Genomic DNA, 25,292 nt, shown 5'->3' with positions numbered 1-25,292 from the left:
GGGAGTAAGCGTTGTGCACGCGTTTGACTATAGTTCCCTGTATAGCGACAATAATAAAGTTGATTGAAAGATCACTGCACAGCACAATTACTCGATTAATTATTTAATGAAGAAAGTTTATTAAAATTGGTAAAATATAGAAAAGAGTTAAAGCTATGCAAAGTTTATAGCGAAAAGAATGAAATATTTTTTCCTATTTAATGAATATTTTTATTTAATTTTTGGTGAAAATAAGTAAAAACAAAAACAAAGAGATATGCCTCCTAGTAATAAGTAATATCACGACTGAATATTTCTCTGTTTAATTTCTCTATTATTTCTCTCTCTATCCTCTGTCTAACATGATATCCCGTGTTATCTCTAATATTCTAAGTTATCTTTTTTTTAAGAGGTTTGACAGAGGGAACTGTAACTTCTATGGTCTTATCGTCCCGAAATCGAAGAGAGAAGGAAGATAGGAGAAAGCCAGCCGTTCGCGATTATGTTCGCGGATTTGGCGATTATGTTCGCGGATTTCGCGATTATGTTCGCGGATTTCGCGATTACGTTCACGGATTTGGCGATTATGTTCGCGGATTTCGCGATTATGTTCGCTTTTTTCCTATTTAATGAATATTTTTATTTAATTTTTGGTGAAAATAAGTAAAAACAAAAACAAAGAGATATGCCTCCTAGTAATAAGCACAATCACGACTGAATATTTCTCTGTTTAATTTCTCTATTATTTCTCTCTCTATCCTCTGTCTAACATGATATCCCGTGTTATCTCTAATATTCTAAGTTATGTTTAATTTCTCTATTATTTCTCTCTCTATCCTCTGTCTAACATGATATCCCGTGTTATCTCTAATATTCTAAGTTATCTTTTTTTTTAAGAGGTTTGACAGAGGGAACTGTAACTTCTATGGTCTTATCGTCCCGAAATCGAAGAGAGAAGGAAGATAGGAGAAAGCCAGCCGTCCCGAGGACGAACATTATCCCATCAGGATAAAATCCGCCCCGGGCGGGAATCGAACCCGCGGACTAGCGCTTACAAGGCAGACGCACTACCAACTAAGCTAACTAGGCTGGCATTTCTCTGTTTAATTTCTCTATTATTTCTCTCTCCTATCCTCTGTCTAACATGATATCCCGTGTTATCTTTAATATCATAAGTTATCTTTAATGCCCTATGTTGTGTGTTGCAGAAAGTTGAAGAACAGAGAGGCGGCCCAAACGTCTCGGGACCGGAAGAAAGCCCGCATGACAGAATTAGAACTACAGGTCCGATATTTACAGGAACAGGTGAGTGACAGTCTCAACAGTTGTTGCGTTGTTGAAGACGTTTCTATTGCTTACCATGGTTTGTTTATTTTCTCTTGGTTAGGGTACGAGGGTCGGTCGAGTGGACGCCAACTTACTTAGTCCACTACGTACCTGCATTGTTAAGGTAGAAACACACTACCGTCACCGTGACGTGACGTGACGTGACGGTAGTGTGGCTGTTCTGAACGAAATTAATCTCACCTCATTGAATTCTCACTTTTCCCTTTCCTCAGAATGAACGCTTGCGTTGTGAGAAGGAAGACGTGTGCAAGGAGAACGAACGTCTCAAACAGAAACTGACCCATCCCGCCACCCACCAGGCTCCCGGTAGCGTAACCCCGACGACACAGGTCGAGGCACAGCGAGTCGCCCCTAAAATCGAGCGAGAATCAGCAGAATTCTTGGAATTGTCTCCGCAGCAGACAGCCGGCCCGATGCAAAAGGTGACTCGTCTAGCCTTCCCCTGTCCCTCCACGGAGTCCAGTCTGTCGCAAGAGGTGAGAACAAATCAAATAATTTTAATTGGACTAAGCATAAATGCTCGTTACAAATGTCGTTCCCCGCTCAATACACTACGCTAAATTTTATGACTTGACTTAGACTCGAACCACCAACCTTCAGTTGGTGAACCACCAACCTTCAGTTGTTGACATTTGCGGACACGGAAAGTAAGTACCCCTGCACCACTGAGGTTTGTGAGTGAGACCAAATAGGTTTTTAATATGACCTATTTTTTACATTCATAATTATAATAATCTGAAGAATGGTACACACTGTCCAGTGCTCATCTATCCGGGAACAAACACTGTTAATAAGGATAGAAAAGGATGGTGGCAGAGATTGCCTTAGGGAATAATCACGCCCTATTGTAATTTTCTTAATTTGCAATAAAGAGTTATTATTATTATTTTCATTATAGTTGTGTTTGAAAGTTTAAATAGGGTACAACCGTAATTGACCATTTTCTTATTTTTTTTTTTATATTGTTTAAGAGGTTTGATAGAGGGAACTGTAATAACGGAGGTCTTATCGTTCGGAAATCTAAGAGAGAAAGAAGACAGGATAGGAGAAGTCCAGCCGGACGGGAATCGAACCCGCGACTTAGCGCTCACAAGGCAGACGCCCTCCTAGCTAAATACTTTAGGTTTAGCTCTGAAACTGTTAATAATTGTTGTATTTTATTTAACATCTAACCGTAAACCGAACTTTAGAGAGTGGGGGTAAAAATCTCGTAGTGGGGATATCAGCTGATTAAAAAAAAAAAAATCAGCTGTTCGCATTAACCGAGAAAAAAATGGCGACTCTATCGTTATCCGCAGTCGAGAGCTTGGTTTAGTATGGCAAGAGGGGAAACGTAAATCTAAAAGTGGGAACGGCTGGCTTTCTCCTATCCTGTCTTCCTTCTCTCTTCGATTTCGGGACGATAAAACCTTAGCAGTTGCAGTTCCCTCTGCTGCTGCTGCTGTAGCAAAATACATTTTGCGCTTTCATGTTGCTAGATTTTCGGTCCAGCATTTCAGCAAAAAGTTTAAAAAGATAGGTAGGTACGTACGAAAAACACAAAAACCCGCGAGGGTGCATGCCTTTGTTCCGGGTAAAAATCGGGAAATCCGTATTTTTCACCATTTTGCTAGTTTGTACCGTATATGCCGAAAAAAAAGTTGGCAATCCTAATTTCAGCACCTCTTGTTGATTTATTCGGACATGCCCTCTGTAGGAAATATTTCAAGTTGGTGGTTCAAATCCAAATCATAAAATTAAGCCAGGCGTTTAACCCAATCGGGGAAAAACATTTCTACTCAAAACTTTTTTAAAAAATCAACCTAGTGTGATGGTCTTGGATAATTGAATACCAACTGATCACCCTGTATGCAAGCGTAAAGTCTCATTCTTCAACTTGTACAGTGCCTTTATACGAACATAACTATAAATCTAACTTGGGATAATTGATTTTTAATTGTTTTACAAATATTTCTTCCCTATTTCAAAGTCAAATAGCAGAAAAAATGAGGAACTAGCCAGCCAGTCACTTATCAGGTAGACGTGATAGGTGAACCTTTTCAGCCGTACCTGTCAGGTCTATCTGATAGGGTGGGGCTGAATGAAATGAAAAACGTTCATTATTTTTATCTTCTCAGGTCCATAGTCAATAGATCAGTTGCGCTTACTTGGGTGAGGTTTCAAAGTCAAATCTGTCAAATAGCAGAAAAAAATGAGGAACTAGCCAGCTTATCAGGTATCAGGTACACGTGATAGGTGAACCTTTTCAGCCGTACCTGTCAGGTCTATCTGATAGTGTGGGGCTGACCTCAGAATCGACCTTTCGACCTTTTATCCCATAAATACATCAGTTCCTAGTTGGGAGACACATCATATCGTGTGTGAGCTAGACTTGAGTTTCGATATTCACAGAACATTGAACTTGAATATATTGATGAGTACTTTGGTAGTAGGATTGGTCCAATCCACACTCAATACTTGATCCAGGTTGATATCCCAGTGAGCAGACATAACGCTGGTTAAACCATAACCCATGTTCCGAGTGAGAGCCACTTTCACTGGAAAACGGAGAAAAAAAACAGGGTTTATATACGCGACCTGGAAAACCTGGAAAAGTCATGGAATCTGAAAATCGGCCAATTGTTTTACAATGATGAGTACTTTGGTAGTAGGATTAGTCCAATCCACACTCAATACTTGATCCAGGTTGATATCCCAGTGAGCAGACATAACGCTGGTCAAGCCATAACCCATGTTCCGAGTGAGAGCCACTTTCACTGGAAAACGGAGAAAGAAAACAGGGTTTATATACGCGATCTGGAAAAGCGGGAAAAGTCATGGAATCTGAAAATCGGCCAAAAAAACATGGAAATACACTCACCCACATACTTGTTGACGAATTTCTTGGACAGTAGCAGTTCATAGGTTGAGCTGAGTATTTCTTCTAGCTGTATATGCTTGGTCCTATCATCATACACAGAGTCCCCCGTTATATCTTGTATCAGATTCACAATTTCACCACGCAACTCTTCTAGATTAAACTCTGGAATCTGAGATATCAAACGGAGATGTATGGTATAAAAACAAGAGGGTACTTGGTCAGAAGTCAAGTCGTTGGAAAATTGCTACAAAAAGTAACAGCACAAATGAGCAGTGGCCAGTGTTATTACAGGGTTAGGTTAAACACAAAAAGGAGTATATTCTTTTCCATTGTCGTGGCTTCAATAATTACCAAAACAAGCAGCCAGTATGGTTAGCTTGGAGGGTAGCGCGCCTGCCTTATAAGCGCTAGGTTGGGCGAACTTAACTGACGTTCTTGGAACGGCTGGCTTTGCTCTATCAAACTTCTTAAAAAAAAAGTGGTTAACGCCCCTCACGTCATAAACACACTTCCATGTGAGGGGAGGTAGTGACCTTGAATAAACCGGGCTGCGGTTAGCGGTCAGATGTTAAATAAAATACAACAAATAATTTAATTTGTTGTTTCCTCAGACTCTGGTGTTGGTAAGCACTGTGGCCACGCTCCTACTGACTGTAGTACTGACACGTACCAGCACAATGCATGGAGTCAGGATGAAGAGTGGGATTGGCTCCTTGATCTTGAAGCGGGAACATCTCCAGTCAGCGTTCAACAGCTTGAGCACTTCACAGCGAGTCTACTTGAGTCAACTCCTCCTCATAATAGCGTAAGTAAAGGCTCTCAGCTTCACCACAAAAAAATTGTATTTTAGATTAAATCTATAAATACTATCCCCTCAAAAATTAACATACAAGAACCCCCGCCAAGTCCCCCTCCCCCCAAAAAAAATAATAAACAAAACTGACATCCCATTTAAAGTTTTAAATCCATGGCACGCCGCCAATGCAGTGAAGTAGAACTGATATTAGAGGAAAGAGGAGTGCAATAAGGGGAAAGGTACTACGTGAAGGAGGGGCACACAAATTATGAAGTGAATAAAAGGCAGGGTACAAAATTGATTTCTTGTCTTTTTAGGTGTGGGATGCTAGTTATATTTTTCTGAACCGTAGACAGACTCGACAACATAGATTTACCTCGTCGATCGACGGCGTCGACTCTGTGGGATACGACGAATAAAAATGGTACATGATGATTGTTCTAATATCTATTACCTTCTCTATTAATTTCACAGGAAGGAGCTGAATCAAGTACCCCCGTGGTGGAGCACGGAGCACCAAGCCTGGCATCCCATCCGCTTCCTTCACTCCAACGTGCCCCTCTTTCTCCGTCACCTGCCCCCACTGGTTCCTACCCCCCCACCTGCCAAACCCCTGCCATCTCTGGCAACCCTGGTGGACGCCACAATGAAGAGGGTGCCGGTCCCGTGCTGAGAAAGTCACGTCCGACAACACTGTACAAGAGGATCGTTCCCAAGAGCGTGGGATCGTGTGAACTCGGCCTTAATCGTGTGTCCCCGGCCTATACCGTGCGACAATATCCGGACCGTGTCCGGCCAGTGTTACCACAGAGCTACCTGAATATCGGACCTCCTGGGTCTATTGTGAGTGTGGGGTCTAGCCTGCATATCGGCCCTTGTCTCAATATTAGTCCTAACCTGAATACTATTCCCTCTAACTTGAATCTATCTCCTAAGAGCATCAGTTCTAAACTGAAAACATCGCCTACCGGTAGTCACCTGGTCGGCCCTTGTCTCAATATTAGTCCTAACCTGAATACTATTCCCTCTAACTTGAATCTATCTCCTAAGAGCATCAGTTCTAAACTGAACACATCGCCTAACGGTAACCACCACAGTCAGAGACCACAGAACGCCTCCAGAATACAGAAGTACGTCCAATCCAACGCTCTCCTTGTACCAACTACCAAGACGCGACCTGGTGGCAAGAAACTGTACTCCCCTGCCGCACTACCTAGTGTCGATCACGACTATTTCAAAGTAGAAGAGACGCGGGAGTCAACGTGTTACGAGGAAACTTGTGTTAAGCAACGCGAAGAGGACGTTCAGGGTGGCCTGGAATCTGAGATCAGCATAGAGGATGCGGTGGAAGAAGTGGTGACGTCTGATGGCGAGTGTGGGTCACCCTGTAATATGGGTACCTCTAGTGATATGATGAGTACACCCTGTAGTATACCGAGTGTTACCCATCTATCCGATATAGTAGACGAAATGACGGATTTGTTGACAGGGTGTGGTCGGAGCATTTCCAGTGATCAGTTTAACTGTACCAGTCGAAATAATAGAAACCAAAGCGATTGTAATGAAAATAATGGTAATCCATCTAATTATACCGCCTCAGGGAATGGTATGAACCAAGGTATCTCTACCTCTAATGGTACAAACCAAGATACTATCCCTAGCCAAGTTAATGGTGCAAACCAAAATACTATCCCCACCCAAGGGAACAGCCATGCTAAAAGGCCCAGCGGACGTAGACCCTCCAAACCCAGCAAGAGTAGACGAAGGCAAGACATGATCACCGCCATTGTAGATGATATTCAGAGTTTTGAAACGCGACACTCACCGATGGGCAACGGAAAACCGGATCTGGATGCGTTGAGTGAAAAATCGCACGGAAACGCGGCGTTGTTTAACGCGAAACCCTTCAACGGTGCAGACACCTTGTTCAGCGGTGTGCAATCAAACTCGTCTCTGTCTAATTCTTCTCTGTTAGCTTCCTCATTGTCCTCACTCTATCAACCTGATCTTGTTCCTTGTCCATTTGATATTGAGTTACCCGATGATTTAGCTTTGGACGGTGATTTAACGTTGGATAGCGGTATGTCCACACTGGAAACTAACATGACGTCCCTGAACAGGGGTATGTCCATACTTGAAAGCAATTTGACGCTAGGGAATGATTTGACAGCGTTGGAAAACGGTATGTCCACACTAGACAGCAATTTGACGCTAGAGAATGATTTAACAACTATGTCCACACTGGAAACTAACATGACGTCCCTGAACAGGGGTATGTCCATACTTGAAAGCAATTTGACGCTAGGGAATGATTTGACAACGTTGGAAAACGGTATGTCCTCACTAGACAGCAATTTGACGCTAGAGAATGATTTAACAAGATTGGAAAGCGGTATGTCCAGACTAGACAGCAATATGACGTTGGACAGCGCTGTGTCCACACTGATACAAGATGATGGCCTCGTCGGATCGAGCAAGACGTCGATATGCTCGGAAGACCGAGGTTATGAAAGTGTGGACTCACCGCTTAGTGATAGTTCTATAGGGGATTTGCCAATGGCCTCGTCGGATCGAGCAAGACGTCGATATGCTCGGAAGACCGAGGTTATGAAAGTGTGGACTCACCGCTTAGTGATAGTTCTATGGGGGATTTCATTATGAACGATTCGTTTCTGTTTCCTGACCTCAGTCTTGAACTGTGAAAGCTAAGAGGCGACCAATCTCAGTGGTGTAGTGGTTGGCACGGTGGGCTTTTGAAGCTGGAGGTTGGTGGTTCGATTCCAAGTCAAGTCAGAAAAATTATCGTAGTGTATCAAGCGGGGAGAAACTCGGATGTAAATCTCTTTAAGAGAGTGTTTTCTGCTTAAAAAAAGGAGTTTGTTTTGGGATTTGAACCCTCAACCTACCGAATGCCAGACTTTAAGTTTCTGTGGTCCGTCTATTACTTTGTTTTTTTCGAAACTAAAGCGCAATCACTGAACACATTAACCTGTGAAAAGAAACTGATTTCATATTCCTAAAGATTTTGCTTTTATTTTTGGTTTTACATAGGTGCGTGAAAGAGAATACCCTATGGATTTCATTTTGTTGTACTTTCCTTTCGGAATTTCCCCTCTTCTGAAGCGCTATCATGCCTAAAGAGAGGAAGCGAGCTTCAGAAGAGGGGAAATACGACATTTCATGGAATACTGGGAGGTATTTGATTTCAATGTACATGTCTAGATTTTATTTATACGTTTTCTTTTTCTTTCATATTTCTATTTTATTTTATAGGTAAAATTTATTTAATTTATTTACATTCTTATGTTAACAAAAACAAAGTATTAAAAATATAAATTATTAAGTGTGAAATGAAAAAACTTTTATTATTTTTATCTTCTAATACCTAGGTCCATAGTCAATAGTTCAGTTGCGCTTACTTGGGTGAGGTTTCAAAGTAGGGTTGCCAACCGTACGTTATTTCCCCGGAACAATCGTATTTTTGTCAAAAATCAAATGTTCCGCCGGAACACACCTTTGTTCCGGTTTTTTTCCAAATCTATGGAAAATACGGGAACTGACTAATAAACAGAAAAAATTACAAAAAAAAGTTTAAGAAGATAGGTAGGTACGTACGAAAAACACAAAAACCCGCGAGACTAGGTATTTTTTCAGCCTTTTAGCATGTGATTTTTAGTAACACGGATTCAAAAACGGATTATTTGTAATTTAGTACCTATCCTTGGGTAAAGCAGTTTTACCCAAGGATAGGTACAAGGATGTTTTTATTTCGAATTACTTCTTGGTAGGTATTTGTTCTTCTTTTTTTTTATTTGATGCAAAATTTAACGTCTGTTTTTGGGGCGGGGGGGGGGGGGGGATGCATGCCTTTGTTCCGGGTAAAAATCGGGAAATCCGTATTTTTCACCATTTTGCTAGTTTGTACCGTATATGCCGAAAAAAAAGTTGGCAACCCTATTTCAAAGTCAAATAGCAGAAAAAATGAGGAACTAGCCAGCCAGTCACTTATCAGGTAGACGTGATAGGTGAACCTTTTCAGCTGTACCTGTCAGGTCTATCTGATAGGGTGGGGCTGACATTTTTCAATGTATACGGTGTGCTAGTCGGTGTTGGTATTGCCCTGTTGAAGAAATATCCCTCTTAGTCACCATTCTCAACTGTGGAAGTTGCTTGCGATTTCACAGAGGTAAGAAGTTACTAGTTAACACATTGTTTAGTATATAGTAAATAAATTTTATCAAACTTGCCTACTTCTTACCTATTTATTATTTCTTTTAGATTCACTTGTTGCTTGTTGATCATTAGTTCATTAGTAGGTACATTGTTGTTTAGGAAACCTATCTGTTTGAAGGACAGAGTACGAGAGGGTTTCACACCAAAATTTATTTTTTTATCCAAATTTCTTTTTAATTCATAGAATATCACCAAACAGCATAAACCCCTTTCCATCTCCATGAACAACTGTGCACTATGTACTCTTCAACTCCATTTGTAGTACCTACCTACCTAGAATAAGTATTGTAGTCCATTGAAAAATTGCTACAAAAAGGAGCCTTCCCAAATGGGCAGTGACTAGTGTTATTACAGGGTTAGGTTAAACACAAAAAGGAGCTTTCTTTTTCACTGTTGTGGCTTCTGCATAATTTCCCCCTGTGGAAAAAGAAATAAATTTGAATTTACAAATTTCAAAAAATACAAAAATGTCAAAACTTCAGAGCACATAAATGGCAAATTGCTAAACTGATCATGGAAGCCAAAGCCTTACTTCTAGCGTTATTCATTGCATTTTACATTACATACAGTGGCATAGAGTTTTCATTTTTCAATGTATACGGTGTGCTAGTCTGTCGCTATAGCTGAAAACCGCCAAAAAACGGTCGAAATCTGTCCAAAAGCGATCAAAATACCGCCAAGCGCAGCAACCATCTCAACCGAACGTTTTGTGTTGCATCCTTGTCACATTTGTAAACTACAAACCAAATTTCAAGTCTCTACAAGCGGTAAAATGCCGCCAACCGTTGCACCGGTCTTAGCCAAATGTTTCGTGTCGCATCCTTGTCACATTTGACAGCTACATACCAAATTTCAAGTCTCTAGCTCTAGCTCTTACCGTTCTCGAGATATTTATTTCACCGGACATAGAGCACAACTATATTTTATTTAGCTGACACCAGAAGAAACTAAAACTAAGCATGATATACTGCATCAAACCACATAGAGTATAGGTCTCCAATATAATTTCCCGTTATATCTTGTATCAGATTCACAATTTCACCACGCAACTCTTCTAGATTAAACTCTGGAATCTGAGATATCAAACGGAGATTTCTTTTTTTTCCAATATCATTTTTCAATCTTTTCAATTTGATTTTAATGTAACAATTCTGTTTGAGTAGTATACTGTGTCATCTGGCAACCCAGATTTTGGACAGCTCATCAATAAATCGTTATTGATTGTTTCTTCATATATATAAAAAAATAATAGGACAAGGAAAGTCGTGTAATGTTCACACCAAATTTTCTTCCTACTCTCCAGAGAGATATACTTACAATCTGCACGATAGCAATGATGAGAGATCCAAGCGACACGGAACCCAGATGATAGGAGAACAAATTGGAAATGGCCGTACTGATAGGAGAAGATAGTCTGTCCTTATCCCGAGTGAAGAACCAGGTAGCTACAGCACCAGCTATCACCATATGTTGACATCCAATACAGAACTGAACCAGCCAGAACCATATGAATAGATCATATACACGAGCAAACTGAAAACACAAGACAATATAATGCATACAGCACCAGCCATCACCATATGTTGACACCCAATACAGAACTGAACCAGCCAGAACCATATGAATAGATCATATACACGAGCAAACTGAAAACACAAGACAATATAATGAACCATATGAATAGATCATATACACGAGCAAACTGAAAACACAAGACAATATAATGCATACAGCACCAGCCTTGTAAAAGTTAGGGTAAAAGAACACTCAAATAAGCATCATTCAATAGGATAAGAAAAGTCGTGTGATGTTCACACCAGATTTTTTTTAGGATGTGGTTTCCCATCATTTAGGTAATACCTACACATATTTTATGTAGAGGGACGAACATAATTAGGTACCCAGGGTTATGTACTAAGTATTTAAGTAATTCCCTTTGAAAAGAAAAGTTCAACGCACCACGCTACTTCAAAAAAGTTCTCAAAAATTAATAGGAGCTTACTTCACTAAGAAAAATAATTACATCATAAAAGAAGTATAAAACCTTAAAAAAATACATTAGAAAACCAAGAGTATTTTTTAGGGGGTAGGACATTACTTGGGACATTCTCCCTAGTAAAAAAAGACTTCAGTAAAAAATAAATAGTAATAATAATGAAAAAAGATCCTATTTTTGGAATCGGAAAATGAACTTTTCAAAGATGGAGGGATATCATCGGAAGAAAAGACGTACTGAAGTTATATTGATACAAGAAATAACTACTTATATGTACCTACAGAAATTTTTGGAAGTTCTTTTGTACTTCAAGGTTTAATTCAATATATCGATGGAAATCTAACAAATACGCAAATACGTCGTCCAGAGAATGTCTGACCTAAAGTCCACTATACAATTTGATATCATCTCAAGTAAAAAACAAAGAATTAACATATAGACCACAATTGCAGGAGTGGAAACGATAATTACCTATTACACAAAGGAAAAATAAACAATCGATTTTTTTGCATCACAAATCGAGCATTCGTTTCATGATTTATAGATAATCGATTTATTTCGGGTCACAAGTCGATTAATAGTATTTGGTTCTTGATTATTTGTAAATCGATTTTTTGCGTCCTAAATCGATTAATACTAACTTGGGTTCTTGATTCTTCGAAAATCGATTCTCCCCGTTGGAAAATCCATCTCAGGGGCGTATGGTGAGTTTGGTCAGGGAGGTTGTTCGGATTCACGGGCTAGCTGCTCCGTCCCCGACGCGGAGTTCCCGTTTAGAATCCTCTACGAATTCCATCAGACCGGCACTCATAAAGTAAGGTTTGGCTTCTCCATCGTTCAGCTCACAGTCCTCGCAGAAACACAGGAAAATGGTGTCGATCACCATCTGAAATGGAAAAAAATCAGTTACTTTTCGTACAAACGTAGAAAAATAAAGTTGAAGAAATATTCAAATAATAAATATGGAGCCTTGTTCTGTTTCTTCTCTAACATCTTCAAACCATCTTAAATCTCGTGCACGGTAATTACTTCTAATCTCTAATCTTTTACCCGTCCATTGCTCTCCCAAAACCCTGCCCTAGATCATCACTTGCCTGGAAATATTCCTGTACTCCGGTACGATTGAAGAAGCTGTCCAGTTTATCTTCGAACTCCTTCGGTAAACATCGGTTGAGGAATCGGGTGTAATTGGGTTCTGCATCGCAAGACTCAACACAGCGACGCTGCCCTGCCTTGGGAGATGTTAGACCTTCCGGTGTTGTTATTAGGAGAAACCTGGAAAAGATAAGATCAAAATCAGTTAACAGAATATCATTTTTGGGTCTGAATTTCAGTATGAATCATTAGTGGGATCTATTTGATTTGAAGCACAAATCACCAATTAAAAGAATTTCTCAGTTTTGATACTCTCCCCCTATTGGCGGAAGAACAGCGCAAAATGAACATTTGAACAGTCCACAACTCCAGCCCTGGCTGTCGGATCGAGCTAAAACTTATATCAAATTTACGGCCTTTGATATGATGTATAACAATTAGGGGTTTCAAGACTTTTCGAACACTCTGTATAGCATCGGAAGCAATAAACAAGCGTCTACAATTATTTTGTGAACTCTGGGGATTCGAACCCAGAACCTTCTGCATGGCAGCTTCTTACTCACTTCTTGTTCGAAACATCTTCCTTGCCTTTGCAAAACTTGGGATTATCCTCAGGGGCATTCTTAACACCACATATGTTGCCACAGTTATCATATCCATTGAATAGACGAGCAGTGTCTCCATTCTTTATGCAGTACGCGGTGAGTCCTGCCTGTCGAGTAGAATATCACATACAGTAGATATGAAATACAAGTTAGGTAAATAATACGGTTAGAATGTTAAATAAATCAAATCCAAATCATGATTTATTTGTGGTATAGCAGAGCTTCTTCACAACTTTTGTGGGTATCACAGCATTACATTACGGGGATCAAAAAAAAATCAAATCCAAATCATGATTTATTTGTGGTATAGCAGAGCTTCTTCACAACTTTTGTGGGTATCACAGCATTACATTACGGGGATCGATCCCCTTTTCCTTTTCTTTAAATACAGGGTGTGAAAACCCCCGGTTACTTACCAATAGTCCGAGACACAGTATGAGGAGAAGAAGGAAAGGTCTATCAGTGCAGGACCTACTCTTGACGGACCCGGTAAAGTTCGAGTCCACCTTGTCCCGATATTCCGGAGTGACCGGGTCTGAACTGAAACAACCCCCCATGGCGAACCAAAACCCCCGGTTACTTACCAATAGTCCGAGACACAGTATGAGGAGAAGAAGGAAAGGTCTATCAGTGCAGGACCTACTCTTGACGGAGCCGGTAAAGTTCGAGTCCACCTTATCCCGATATTCCGGAGTGACCGGGTCTGAACTGAAACAACCCCCCATGGCGAATAGCCACTGGTCAGTTGATAATATGAGGTGTTGCTCTCACAGGATAGTGTCCACTAGATCTCTTCCACTGATGAATTAGCCTCTATCTGAAACACAAGTAAATCATTAGAAAATAACATTAATAACACAACAAATAACAAGTAAATAACATTCATGCCTAATGAGGTTATTATTATTTTTCATCGATGATGGGCGTCGAACCCAGGACCTTATATTGTAAAAGTTAGGGTAAAAGAACACTCAAATAAGCATCATTCAACAGGATAAGGAAAGTCGTGTGATGTTCACACCAGATTTTTCTTTTTTCCTCCCAGCTTAACTTATCAATATTGAATCATGTTGGCAGGTAATGTTCATGTAAGTACCTATCAAGAGAGGCATTAAATGGCTAGGTAGAACTATTAATATAAGCTATTACATACTCAAGTAGTTAGATATGCATTCAAGGTACCAATATAATTTGAGAATTTGACCACAATAATAGTAGTAGCCTACTGCTGGATTAAAGGGACTTTTCAGTCCTATGCGAGCAGTATAAATAAGCACTATTATTATATCATTATTATTACTATTCTGCACGGCAAGCAACCACGCGTTACCACTGGGCTAACCGTGTTCCCAAACTTTGAAAATGGAGATTTTTTGGGGTGTAGTTTGCAAACAGGAAAAATTGTATTTGTTGAAGAATATTGACAAGAGAGTGTACTTTGGGGGTAGAAAATAATATACATCTCCATCTCCAGTCTAGTTAGCTTGGGAGGGTAGCGCGTTTGCCTTGTAAGCGCTAAGTTCGTTTCTTGCCCGGGGTGTATTTTATCCTAAACAGATCAGATTCGTTTTCGGACCGACTGGCTTTCTTGTATCTTGTCTTCCTCCTCTCTCTCTGGACCTTAAGACCTTAGCAGTTAAGAGTTCCCTCTGTCAAATCTAAAAAAAAAAAAAAATCTTTGGTAACAGAACAGGATAAATTATGTATAGCCATACTGACATGACGTGTTAGAAAGTGAAATGACCTTTGTTTGAGTGAGAGAAGCACGCTAAAGGTTTTCGACTTTTCCTTGGTCCACTTTTCACATTTTGTGTGTCCCAGTTTTTGTCGAAAAGTACACCCAATACAGAACTGAACCAGCCAGAACCATATGAATAGATCATATACACGAGCAAACTGAAAACACAAGACAATATAATGCATACTGCATACAGCACCAGCCATCACCATATGTTGACACCCAATACAGAACTGAACCAGCCAGAACCATATGAATAGATCATATAATACATACAGCACCAGCTATGATAACTGTTTTTAACTTTTTTGGAATGGCAAAATGGAAAATCCAATATGATTTTTGGCTTTTCAAGATTTCAAGATATCTTTTCATCGTTTTGACCTTAGAATTGGATTCCCCCCCCCCTCAATATTCTACATCGAAATCGACCATCCCTTTTTTTTACTTTAACCCAAATGCATTTGTTTCATTCACTTATGATTATGAATGAACCACTTTATTAAAAGGAAAATGATGTAAACCACTACATCCAGATGTGATAAACTTTACCTTCATAGCAAAGTCCTTCTTGTAGTACAGATTCTGGTTAGGGCCCTCCGCCAGGAATCCTCCTCCCTGAATGAGGAGACCCAAATACACGCAGCCCGCAAACACCAGCATGAGTGCAAGGAATGTGACTAGGGGTTGTATCAGGAGTAAATCCGCCCCGGGCGGGAATCGAACCCGCGGCCTAGCGCTTACAAGGCAGACGCACTACCAACTAAGCTAACTAGGCTGGCTGAGACTAGTTTTGGACGGAGAAGTAGCAGGTTGTTTGAAAGGCAAGCTCCACGTATTCATTATTAATTAATTAATTAATTAAATATGTTCAAAATCATAAGAGTTGAGTTATTTCCCAAAAACTATTGTTGATCTATTGTTTTGTATTTAATCTATTATATTTAATTCTCCAATAAATAAAATAAATAAATACCATAAATAAAATAAATACCATTCCCAAATTCCTGTTTATTTCTTCGTTTAAAACTTTTTCCCCTCGTGAGACGTTAATTCTTGACAGGCTATCTACCAAAATAGCTACCCGTCACACTAGTAACGAAAGCAAAGAGAGAAGGAAGACAGGATAGGAGACCGAAAGGTGTTCCGAGAACGAACCTTATCAATTCATCACCATTATTTTGCTGACCCACATGTTGTCCACCAAAAGTTCGGACAACTCTGTAAATTATATTTACTACACGCACAGGTCAATATCTACAGGTATACCTATTGATGAGTAGGGTTCTCGACAGGCTATCTACCAAAATAGCTACCCGTCACACTAGTAACGAAAGCAAAGAGAGAAGGAAGACAGGATAGGAGACCGAAAGCTGTTCTGAGAACAAGCATTATCAATTTATCAGCATTATTTTGCTGACCCACATAATGTTGTCCACCAAAAGTTCGGACAACTCTGTGAATTATATTTACTACACGCATAGGTCAATATCTACAGGTATATATTGATGAGTAGGTTGTAGGTCAAGGAGTCATGCAATCGTAAAGAAAAGAAACAATATTTTGGCAAAGAAGTGTAGATTGTAGAGAATACAGTTGATAGAGGTAGGTTATAACTCATTATAGGATAGGAGGTTCGATGACAATTTTATTATTTATTTATTAGTGTTTCTCAGGCTACTAGACGGACATTGGAAGAGAGGGAGGCGAGGAGATAGGAACCCAATTACACCCGATTCCTCAACCGATGTTTACCGAAGGAGTTCGAAGATAAACTGGACAGCTTCTTCAATCGTACCGGAGTACAGGAATATTTCCAGGCAAGTGATGATCTAGGGCAGGGTTTTGGGAGAGCAATGGACGGGTAAAAGATTAGAGATTAGAAGTAATTACCGTGCACGAGATTTAAGATGGTTTGAAGATTGATAAGGTTGGTAACGAACGCATTGATTCCGATGGTGACTCAATGGCAATGGCGACTGATTGGGGTTTTCTTCTCCCCCGTTCTTCTTGGTGTAGGCGGGAGGGGAAACGATCAGCTGATGCGCGCGGCGCGAAGATAAGGTGCGTTTACACGATCGCGATACGCACGTGTTTGCACGGTTTCGGATAAAAGGAGTGGATAGTAAACCGAGGTTGTGGTCACCCTAACACAGGGGTTTCCAACCACTCAGCCTCTCAAGAACAACCTAGTATTGACTAGCCATGGAGATAAATGCACATGGCGAAATTTTCGACCCAGAATGAAATCAAGAGGGTTCGAAACAAACATGTATATGAATGAATAGAAGCGTCCTTCCTGATTATATATTTATTAAATAAGATTATATAAGATTATTATTAAGATTATTTATTCCTGATTACTCAATAAGATTTATAGAATGAAATTGAAACTAGATAAATATTATAAATGAACTCCCCATCCGTGGCACAAGCTCTGCTTATACGGATGGGTATACCATTTATAAAAAAAATGTATGTTCTGAGTTTTTTATCGATCAAAAATAAATGGAAACTTGTTAAATTAAAATTAATTAATATTTGTATGATTTCAGGAAGCGGTTGAAGACGTGAACCTGGTGAAAGGTGAAATGATCAAACTCGTATTATTTGCTACAGGTGAGTTCTTATCGAGATAAAGAAGCTAGAAATTCAAGGTCTGTGCTGTAAGAACGTGAAAACTGTTGGAAGGAGAATAAGAACATAATGAAGTGAAGAAATTGTTTCGTTTCGCCATAACTACAGAACAACTTGTCCGGTTTTGATGATATTTGGATTTAAAGAACTTGGAAATAAAGAGGAAAAAAGGTTGTCTTGATTATTAATTTACTGTATTTAAACGTCCCTTTAAGCGATTAGGGGAGGTAAAGGACTTTCCAATCTCGTCCGAGCAGTAGAAATGAGGTATATTCTTTTATACTTCAAATTTTACCCTGTAGTTGAATGTTTTTTACATTGTAGGCAGTCAAATAACCCGACATTTGCAAACAACAACATGATTCAAATTTCTTGATATCCCATCTTGATTCTAATTCATGATCATTTCATCCCCCAGTATTCGCTCTCATCCTGGTCTTTCTCCTGCGCTTCGTGGCTGGTCTGATCGTATGGACAGTACTGATCGGTGCCACTCTCGCTTCCATTGGCCTCACTGTATTCCTATGGTTCACCTGGTACCAGAAGACCAAGATCAAGGAGCGCACCCAGATCATAGAGCGAGAAATCAACACGTACTTCATATACGCTATTGTGGCCACTTTGGTCGCCTTGGGTGAGTGGGGTCTAATGATTTTGAGCGTGGACTCGCAACCGGGAGACGCTGGGTTCGAATCCCAGCCAGGCGGGTGAACTACATACCAAATTTCAAGTCTCTAGCTTATACCGTTCCCGAGGTATTGTTAAATTACACCGAAAACCGTTCGAATCTCAGCCAGGCGGCTTTTTTTCCGGCGTCTTTTTACCCGTGATTCGAGATTTTACGGGGATGGTTTGTTCGATTCCCAGAGCTGAAAAAAAATCATCTCATCAAAGTACTACATTTTTAAAGATCTTTGATATGATGTATTACAATCATCTTTTTTCTATTTAAGATTTTGTTGGCCCCCTGGGACCGACCCTGGCTCTGGTAGGAATGTGACAACTACTTATGGGATTGCAAAAGATAGCACACTAACCTAAATTTCAGATTCTCATCTCTAGAAGACTAGAAATTCAAAAATATTCAGGGGTCTTTTCGAACACAGTACAGACACATTGTTTATACTACGGGAGTAAAAGTCCTTTTAAGGCTCATTCTGGCGGGGTAAACAAGGTATATTCTAACTTCTATGTTCTCCTCCCCCCTCAGTTGTTCTGGTGATAGTCCTCGTGATGCGCAAGAGAGTCAAACTGGTCGTTCGTCTATTTACCGAGGCAGGGAAAGCTATCCAAGACATGCCTCTGCTCCTGATACAACCGCTAGTCACATTCCTTGCACTCATGCTGGTGTTTGCGGGCTGCGTGTATTTGGGTCTCCTCATTCAGGGAGGAGGATTTCTGGCGGAGGGCCCTAACCAGAATCTCTTCGAATCCCAGCCAGGCGGCTTTTTTTCCGGCGTCTTTTTACCCGTGATTCGAGATTTTACGGGGATGGTTTGTTCGATTCCCAGAGTTGAAAAAAAAATCATCTCATCAAAGTACTACATTTTTAAAGATTTTTGATATGATGTATTACAATCATATTTTTTCTATTTAAGATTTTGTTGGCCCCCTGGGACCGACCCTGGCTCTGGTAGGAATGTGACGACTACTTATGGGATTGCAAAAGATAGCACACAACCTAAATTTCAGATTGTCATCTCTAGAAGACTAGAAATTCAAAAATATTCAGGGGTCTTTTCGAACACAGTACAGAAACATTGTTTGTAGTACGGGAGTAAAAGTACTTTTAAGGCTCATTCTGGCAGGGTAAACAAGGTATATTCTAACTTCTATGTTCTCCTCCCCCCTCAGTTGTTCTGGTGATAGTCCTCGTGATGCGCAAGAGAGTCAAACTGGTCGTTCGTCTATTTACCGAGGCAGGGAAAGCTATCCAAGACATGCCTCTGCTCCTGATACAACCGCTAGTCACATTCCTTGCACTCATGCTGGTGTTTGCGGGCTGCGTGTATTTGGGTCTCCTCATTCAGGGAGGAGGATTTCTGGCGGAGGGCCCTAACCAGAATCTCTACTACAAGAAGGACTTTGCTATGAAGGTAAAGTTTATCACATCTGGATGTAGTGGTTTACATCATTTTCCTTTTAATAAAGTGGTTCATTCATAATCATAAGTGAATGAAACAAATGCATTTGGGTTAAAGTAAAAAAAAGGGATGGTCGATTTCGATGTAGAATATTGAGGGGGGGGGGAATCCAATTCTAAGGTCAAAACGATGAAAAGATATCTTGAAATCTTGAAAAGCCAAAAATCATATTGGATTTTCCATTTTGCCATTCCAAAAAAGTTAAAAACAGTTATCATAGCTGGTGCTGTATGTATTATATGATCTATTCATATGGTTCTGGCTGGTTCAGTTCTGTATTGGGTGTCAACATATGGTGATGGCTGGTGCTGTATGCATTATATTGTCTTGTGTTTTCAGTTTGCTCGTGTATATGATCTATTCATATGGTTCTGGCTGGTTCAGTTCTGTATTGGGTGTCAACATATGGTGATGGCTGGTGCTGTATGCATTATATTGTCTTGTGTTTTCAGTTTGCTCGTGTATATGATCTATTCATATGGTTCTGGCTGGTTCAGTTCTGTATTGGGTGTCAACATATGGTGATGGCTGGTGCTGTATGCATTATATTGTCTTGTGTTTTCAGTTTGCTCGTGTATATGATCTATTCATATGGTTCTGGCTGGTTCAGTTCTGTATTGGGTGTCAACATATGGTGATAGCTGGTGCTGTTTGCATTATATTGTCTTGTGTTTTCAGTTTGCTCGTGTATATGATCTATTCATATGGTTCTGGCTGGTTCAGTTCTGTATTGGGTGTCAACATATGGTGATAGCTGGTGCTGTTTGCATTATATTGTCTTGTGTTTTCAGTTTGCTCGTGTATATGATCTATTCATATGGTTCTGGCTGGTTCAGTTCTGTATTGGGTGTCAACATATGGTGATAGCTGGTGCTGTTTGCATTATATTGTCTTGTGTTTTCAGTTTGCTCGTGTATATGATCTATTCATATGGTTCTGGCTGGTTCAGTTCTGTATTGGGTGTCAACATATGGTGATAGCTGGTGCTGTATGCATTATATTGTCTTGTGTTTTCAGTTTGCTCGTGTATATGATCTATTCATATGGTTCTGGCTGGTTCAGTTCTGTATTGGGTGTCAACATATGGTGATGGCTGGTGCTGTATGCATTATATTGTCTTGTGTTTTCAGTTTGCTCGTGTATATGATCTATTCATATGGTTCTGGCTGGTTCAGTTCTGTATTGGGTGTCAACATATGGTGATGGCTGGTGCTGTATGCATTATATTGTCTTGTGTTTTCAGTTTGCTCGTGTATATGATCTATTCATATGGTTCTTTATTATTTTTAAATAAGTTTCCATTTATATTTGATCGACAAAAAACTCAGAACATACATTTTTCGTATAAATGGTATACCCACCTGTATAAGCAGAGCTTGTGCCATGGATGGGGAAAAAGTCTGTAAAATTGGTTGAATTAGCTCTAACTGCCAAAATGCGGTCAAAGTACTGCTTTATATTACAGTAGTTTCCTTCCTATATTAGTATAGGATAAGAAGAGTAAGATAGTACGAAAAAAGAGATTTTTATGTAAAATGTTGGATCCGAAGACAGTAACAAAGAATATTCGATACTCTCGGTATTTTTAACATAATGCCTCCTTTCTTACAACTTTCTGTATTATTTTCAGATCCGTGTCATTCTCACCTCTCTCAAGTCTGCCATGAAAGACTCCAAGCATGATTGGGTTAGATCTGCCTATGAAGGTTTACAGTGTTGTTTTGCCTGTCTGGAGAGTATATTGAAATATATCACGCGGAACGCATACATTGAAGTGGCCATGTTTGGTACCAGCTTCTGTCGAGGTGAGACAAAACGGCAGGGACTCTCTTCTTTTCTTTGTCTTTTCCCGTGTTCAGATGTGGTCGGTCGGCGTTTTTCGTCAGCCTCTCAATCAGCTTTAGGGTGATTGTTTTGGGTTCACTTTTGGATTTGGCTAAAAAGAAAAAATGCTAGTGGATGCCCTTCGCACTGAAAATTTGCTACTTCTCTAGCAAGGGGAATTTCAAGCTGGTATCCTCCCTGTCCCCTAGCCAGACTAAGCTGGTCTACTTCTTTTTTTTTTATTTATTTTTTTTTTTAAATTTAAACAGATCTTGATATTTTTCCTTAAAATGTAATTTTATTACCTATCAAATATACAAGACCTTGTTTAGGCTGCGAGAGTAAAGGGACTTTTCAGTCCTATGCTGGTAGTATAAATTCTATTTTACTTCCTGTTTAAGAACACTTGTTTAAATTGTATTTTTATGTTTTTCTTATATCTCTATTTATTTCATTGGCAGGTGGTCAGCAAGCATTCAAGCTGCTCACCTCTAACGCACTCCGTGTAGCCGCTATCAATTCAGTGGGAGATTTCGTATTACAGCTAGGCAAAGTCCTGGTAGTGGCGTGTACGGTGTTCCTAGGATTCTATCTGATAGATCCTATCCCCGGAGTACAACATCTGGGTGTCCCCCTCACTATAGTGGGCCTCGTGTCCTACTTCATTGCACACTGCTTCTTCTCTGTATACGAGGTGAGCTTTTTTACTTTGTATTTCTAAAATATAGCGAACCATAGGTAAGTACTAGTATTTTCTTTTTTTTTTTTTTTTTTTTTTTTAAAAAAAAAAAAATTTTTTTTTCTCTTTTTTTTTTTTTTTTTTTTTTTTTTTTTTTTTTTTTTTTTTAGGGCTTAACATCTCTGAATAACTGCTAAGGTCTTCAGCGATTAACCTGCCTTGTGGTGTAGTGGTCAAGACGTTCGCCTAGTAAACAGGAGAGCGTGGGTTCGATCCCAGCCGAGGCATGGAGTTTTATCCTCAGTTATTTGAGAATTTGACCACATAATAATGGAACTCCAAGGGTTAGGTGGTAGAGAACGCCTCCGGCGTTAACCTCACCTAATAGTGGTTCTCTTCCATTCAAGAGTCTATTATTATTTAATAAGTACCTAATCTCGTAGGTACCTATGTTCAGTTTATTTATTATTACTTTATTACTTACTGTCATTATTGCTCAATTCTCTCAAGTGTTTTAAGTTACCCCTATAGATCTCCCTATTATTTGAATCCTTTTCCACTTTTCTTTATTTTTTGCTTCCTTTGTTCAATAGTTTGACTGACATACTATTTTGCCTGTCTGTTGTTTTCAGATGGTGATCGACACCATTTTCCTGTGTTTCTGCGAGGACTGTGAGCTGAACGATGGAGAAGCCAAACCTTACTTTATGAGTGCCGGTCTGATGGAATTCGTAGAGGATTCTAAACGGGAACTCCGCGTCGGGGACGGAGCAGCTAGCCCGTGAATCCGAACAACCTCCCTGACCAAACTCACCATACGCCCCTGAGATGGATTTTCCAACGGGGAGAATCGATTTTCGAAGAATCAAGAACCCAAGTTAGTATTAATCGATTTAGGACGCAAAAAATCGATTTACAAATAATCAAGAACCAAATACTATTAATCGACTTGTGACCCGAAATAAATCGATTATCTATAAATCATGAAACGAATGCTCGATTTGTGATGCAAAAAAATCGATTGTTTATTTTTCCTTTGTGTAATAGGTAATTATCGTTTCCACTCCTGCAATTGTGGTCTATATGTTAATTCTTTGTTTTTTACTTGAGATGATATCAAATTGTATAGTGGACTTTAGGTCAGACATTCTCTGGACGACGTATTTGCGTATTTGTTAGATTTCCATCGATATATTGAATTAAACCTTGAAGTACAAAAGAACTTCCAAAAATTTCTGTAGGTACATATAAGTAGTTATTTCTTGTATCAATATAACTTCAGTACGTCTTTTCTTCCGATGATATCCCTCCATCTTTGAAAAGTTCATTTTCCGATTCCAAAAATAGGATCTTTTTTCATTATTATTACTATTTATTTTTTACTGAAGTCTTTTTTTACTAGGGAGAATGTCCCAAGTAATGTCCTACCCCCTAAAAAATACTCTTGGTTTTCTAATGTATTTTTTTAAGGTTTTATACTTCTTTTATGATGTAATTATTTTTCTTAGTGAAGTAAGCTCCTATTAATTTTTGAGAACTTTTTTGAAGTAGCGTGGTGCGTTGATCTTTTCTTTTCAAAGGGAATTACCTAAATACTTAGTACATAACCCTGGGTACCTAATTATGTTCGTCCCTCTACATAAAATATGTATAGGTATTACCTAAATGATGTGAAACCACATCCTAAAAAAAACCTAACGCACCAATTTACACCAGATTTTTTTTCTTTTTTCTCTCATTTTGTCAATAATTATTAATTATTATTTGTGTAACACGGAAGTATTTTTATGATTAGTCTAAAACCTAAGAACTATTTTTTTATATGATGGAAAGGCAACATTTTGCGTGGTTGGTGACATTCAGCTGCTGTCTTTTTCTGGGTGCACTCCGCTTCATAAAAAAAAGTTTTGTTTTGAACGCCGATTTCTGAATGCGAAAAGGTATTTTTAAGTGTAAGTTTATATTTTAGTACGTATATCTTTCTATTAATTTAGTTATTATCATACAAACTATTTTATTTTTTTATATACCTCCCATTATCTTTTTTTTAATAAAATTTTATAAAATGAAACCTCCCTGTTGTTGTTTTTATGTAGTCCATCTCAATTTTATCAGTTTAGACTTTAGAGAGTTTGAAGAGCCAGAAACAAATCAACTACATTCTAGTAGGTATGAGAAGGTATATATTGTGAAAAATGGGCCATTTTGATCAGTATAAAAAGAGAGAACTGTAACTGCTAAGGTCTTATCGTCTCCAAAGCGAAGAGAGAGGGAAGACAGGATAGGAGAAAGCCAGCCGTTCCGAGAGCGAACTTTACCTGTGTAGGATACAATCCGCCCCGGGTGGGAATCGAACCCGCGACCTGGCGCTAACAAAGCATTCGCGCTACCAACCAAGTTAACTAGGATGGCAAACTCAGCTAGTTTCTGGATCTTGAACTGGCTATACAACAACTTACCATTTCATTTCCGAGTTTACATCAAGAGAACTCCTGTACGCGCTACAAAGTTAGAAAATCTTTCCCTTTTTAGTTTGCGATAGGTACTTGGAAATCATTTTGACCAAGTGGTCTCAAAATGGCGGAAGATCAAAGTGAGGACATATCTGACTTTACAGTAACCGAGGTAAGTCAAGGGTGCAGAAAAAAAAATTGAACTCGGGACCTCCCCTGTGCTAGTCTAGTGATACACTCACTCGGCTACGAAGGTTATTTATCTTTTATTTTATTATTTTTAAGTAATACTTATGCGATTAATCCATTTGTACTTTCCTTATCCTATAGGAAGGGGAAGGAAAGTAATGTAATCGGGTCAAAATTTCGATGGTCAGTTTTTAGTGCTAAAACACGTTTTGAGGTCCCTAGAGCCTAAATCCAAAGTTTCAGCCATTGGTCCGTGTGTGTGTCTAGCCATTGGTCCGTGTGTGTGTCTGTCTGTAAACAAAATATCTCGAGAACGGTAAGAGCTAGAGACTTGAAATTTGGCGTGCAGATGACAAATGTGACAAGGATGCGACACGAAACTTTTGGTTAAGATCGGTGCAACGCTTGGCGGTATTTTGCCGCTTTTTGGCGGTTTTTGGTGTAATTCAATAATATCTCGGGAACGGTATGAGCTAGAGACATGAACTTTGGTATGAAGTCCACAAATGGATGCAACACAACTTTTGGTTAGGATAGGTGCTGCAGTTGGCGGCATTTCGGCCGCTTTTTTTGTAAAAGTTAGGGTAAAAGAACACTCAAATAAGCATCATTCAACAGGATAAGGAAAGTCGTGTGATGTTCACACCAGATTTTTTTTCTTTTTTCCTCCCAGCTTAACTTATCAATATTGAATCATGTTGGCAGGTAATGTTCATG

The 25,292-nt window shown here is 39.4% G+C and overlaps 4 protein-coding genes across 4 annotated transcripts; 2 read left to right on the top strand and 2 right to left on the bottom strand.

Moving 5' to 3' along the window:
- The first annotated feature begins 256 nt into the window (after positions 1-256).
- On the top strand, positions 257-8,106 carry LOC103506815. Its single transcript, XM_026821792.1, has 9 exons — positions 257-273; positions 1,188-1,284; positions 1,539-1,632; positions 1,689-1,802; positions 4,798-4,991; positions 5,457-5,926; positions 6,041-7,104; positions 7,255-7,538; positions 7,610-8,106. The coding sequence occupies exons 1-9, from the start codon at positions 257-259 to the stop codon at positions 7,682-7,684; spliced, it is 2,409 nt and encodes an 802-aa protein (XP_026677593.1). The 3' UTR covers positions 7,685-8,106.
- Positions 8,107-9,602: 1,496 nt separating this feature from the next.
- LOC103506833 (choline transporter-like protein 1) lies at positions 9,603-15,344 on the bottom strand. Its single transcript, XM_026821791.1, has 3 exons — positions 15,202-15,344; positions 10,533-10,748; positions 9,603-9,632 (listed from the first exon to the last, which is right to left on the bottom strand). The coding sequence occupies exons 1-3, from the start codon at positions 15,310-15,312 to the stop codon at positions 9,603-9,605; spliced, it is 357 nt and encodes a 118-aa protein (XP_026677592.1). The 5' UTR covers positions 15,313-15,344.
- LOC103506813 (choline transporter-like protein 3) lies at positions 12,229-13,470 on the bottom strand. The gene is made up of 3 exons (XM_008471222.2): positions 13,328-13,470; positions 12,870-13,018; positions 12,229-12,486 (listed from the first exon to the last, which is right to left on the bottom strand). Exons 1-3 carry the CDS (start codon positions 13,466-13,468, stop codon positions 12,258-12,260), a joined length of 519 nt encoding a protein of 172 aa, XP_008469444.1. The 5' UTR covers positions 13,469-13,470; the 3' UTR covers positions 12,229-12,257.
- Positions 15,345-15,842: 498 nt separating the features above from the next.
- On the top strand, positions 15,843-24,004 carry LOC103506832 (choline transporter-like protein 1). Its single transcript, XM_026821790.1, has 14 exons — positions 15,843-15,872; positions 16,368-16,469; positions 17,205-17,268; positions 17,705-17,920; positions 18,497-18,727; positions 19,129-19,382; positions 19,996-20,177; positions 20,222-20,290; positions 20,335-20,403; positions 20,448-20,516; positions 20,561-20,629; positions 21,033-21,235; positions 21,716-21,948; positions 22,566-24,004. The coding sequence occupies exons 1-14, from the start codon at positions 15,843-15,845 to the stop codon at positions 22,716-22,718; spliced, it is 1,944 nt and encodes a 647-aa protein (XP_026677591.1). The 3' UTR covers positions 22,719-24,004.
- The last annotated feature ends 1,288 nt before the right edge of the window (positions 24,005-25,292 follow it).

The sequence above is a fragment of the Diaphorina citri genome, unplaced genomic scaffold, assembly GCF_000475195.1.
Source record: "Diaphorina citri unplaced genomic scaffold, Diaci psyllid genome assembly version 1.1 scaffold264, whole genome shotgun sequence".
In the NCBI taxonomy this organism is placed as follows: domain Eukaryota; kingdom Metazoa; phylum Arthropoda; class Insecta; order Hemiptera; family Psyllidae; genus Diaphorina; species Diaphorina citri.
Note: the sequence above shows the minus strand (reverse complement) of the source record. Positions and strands in the feature narration are given on the sequence as shown.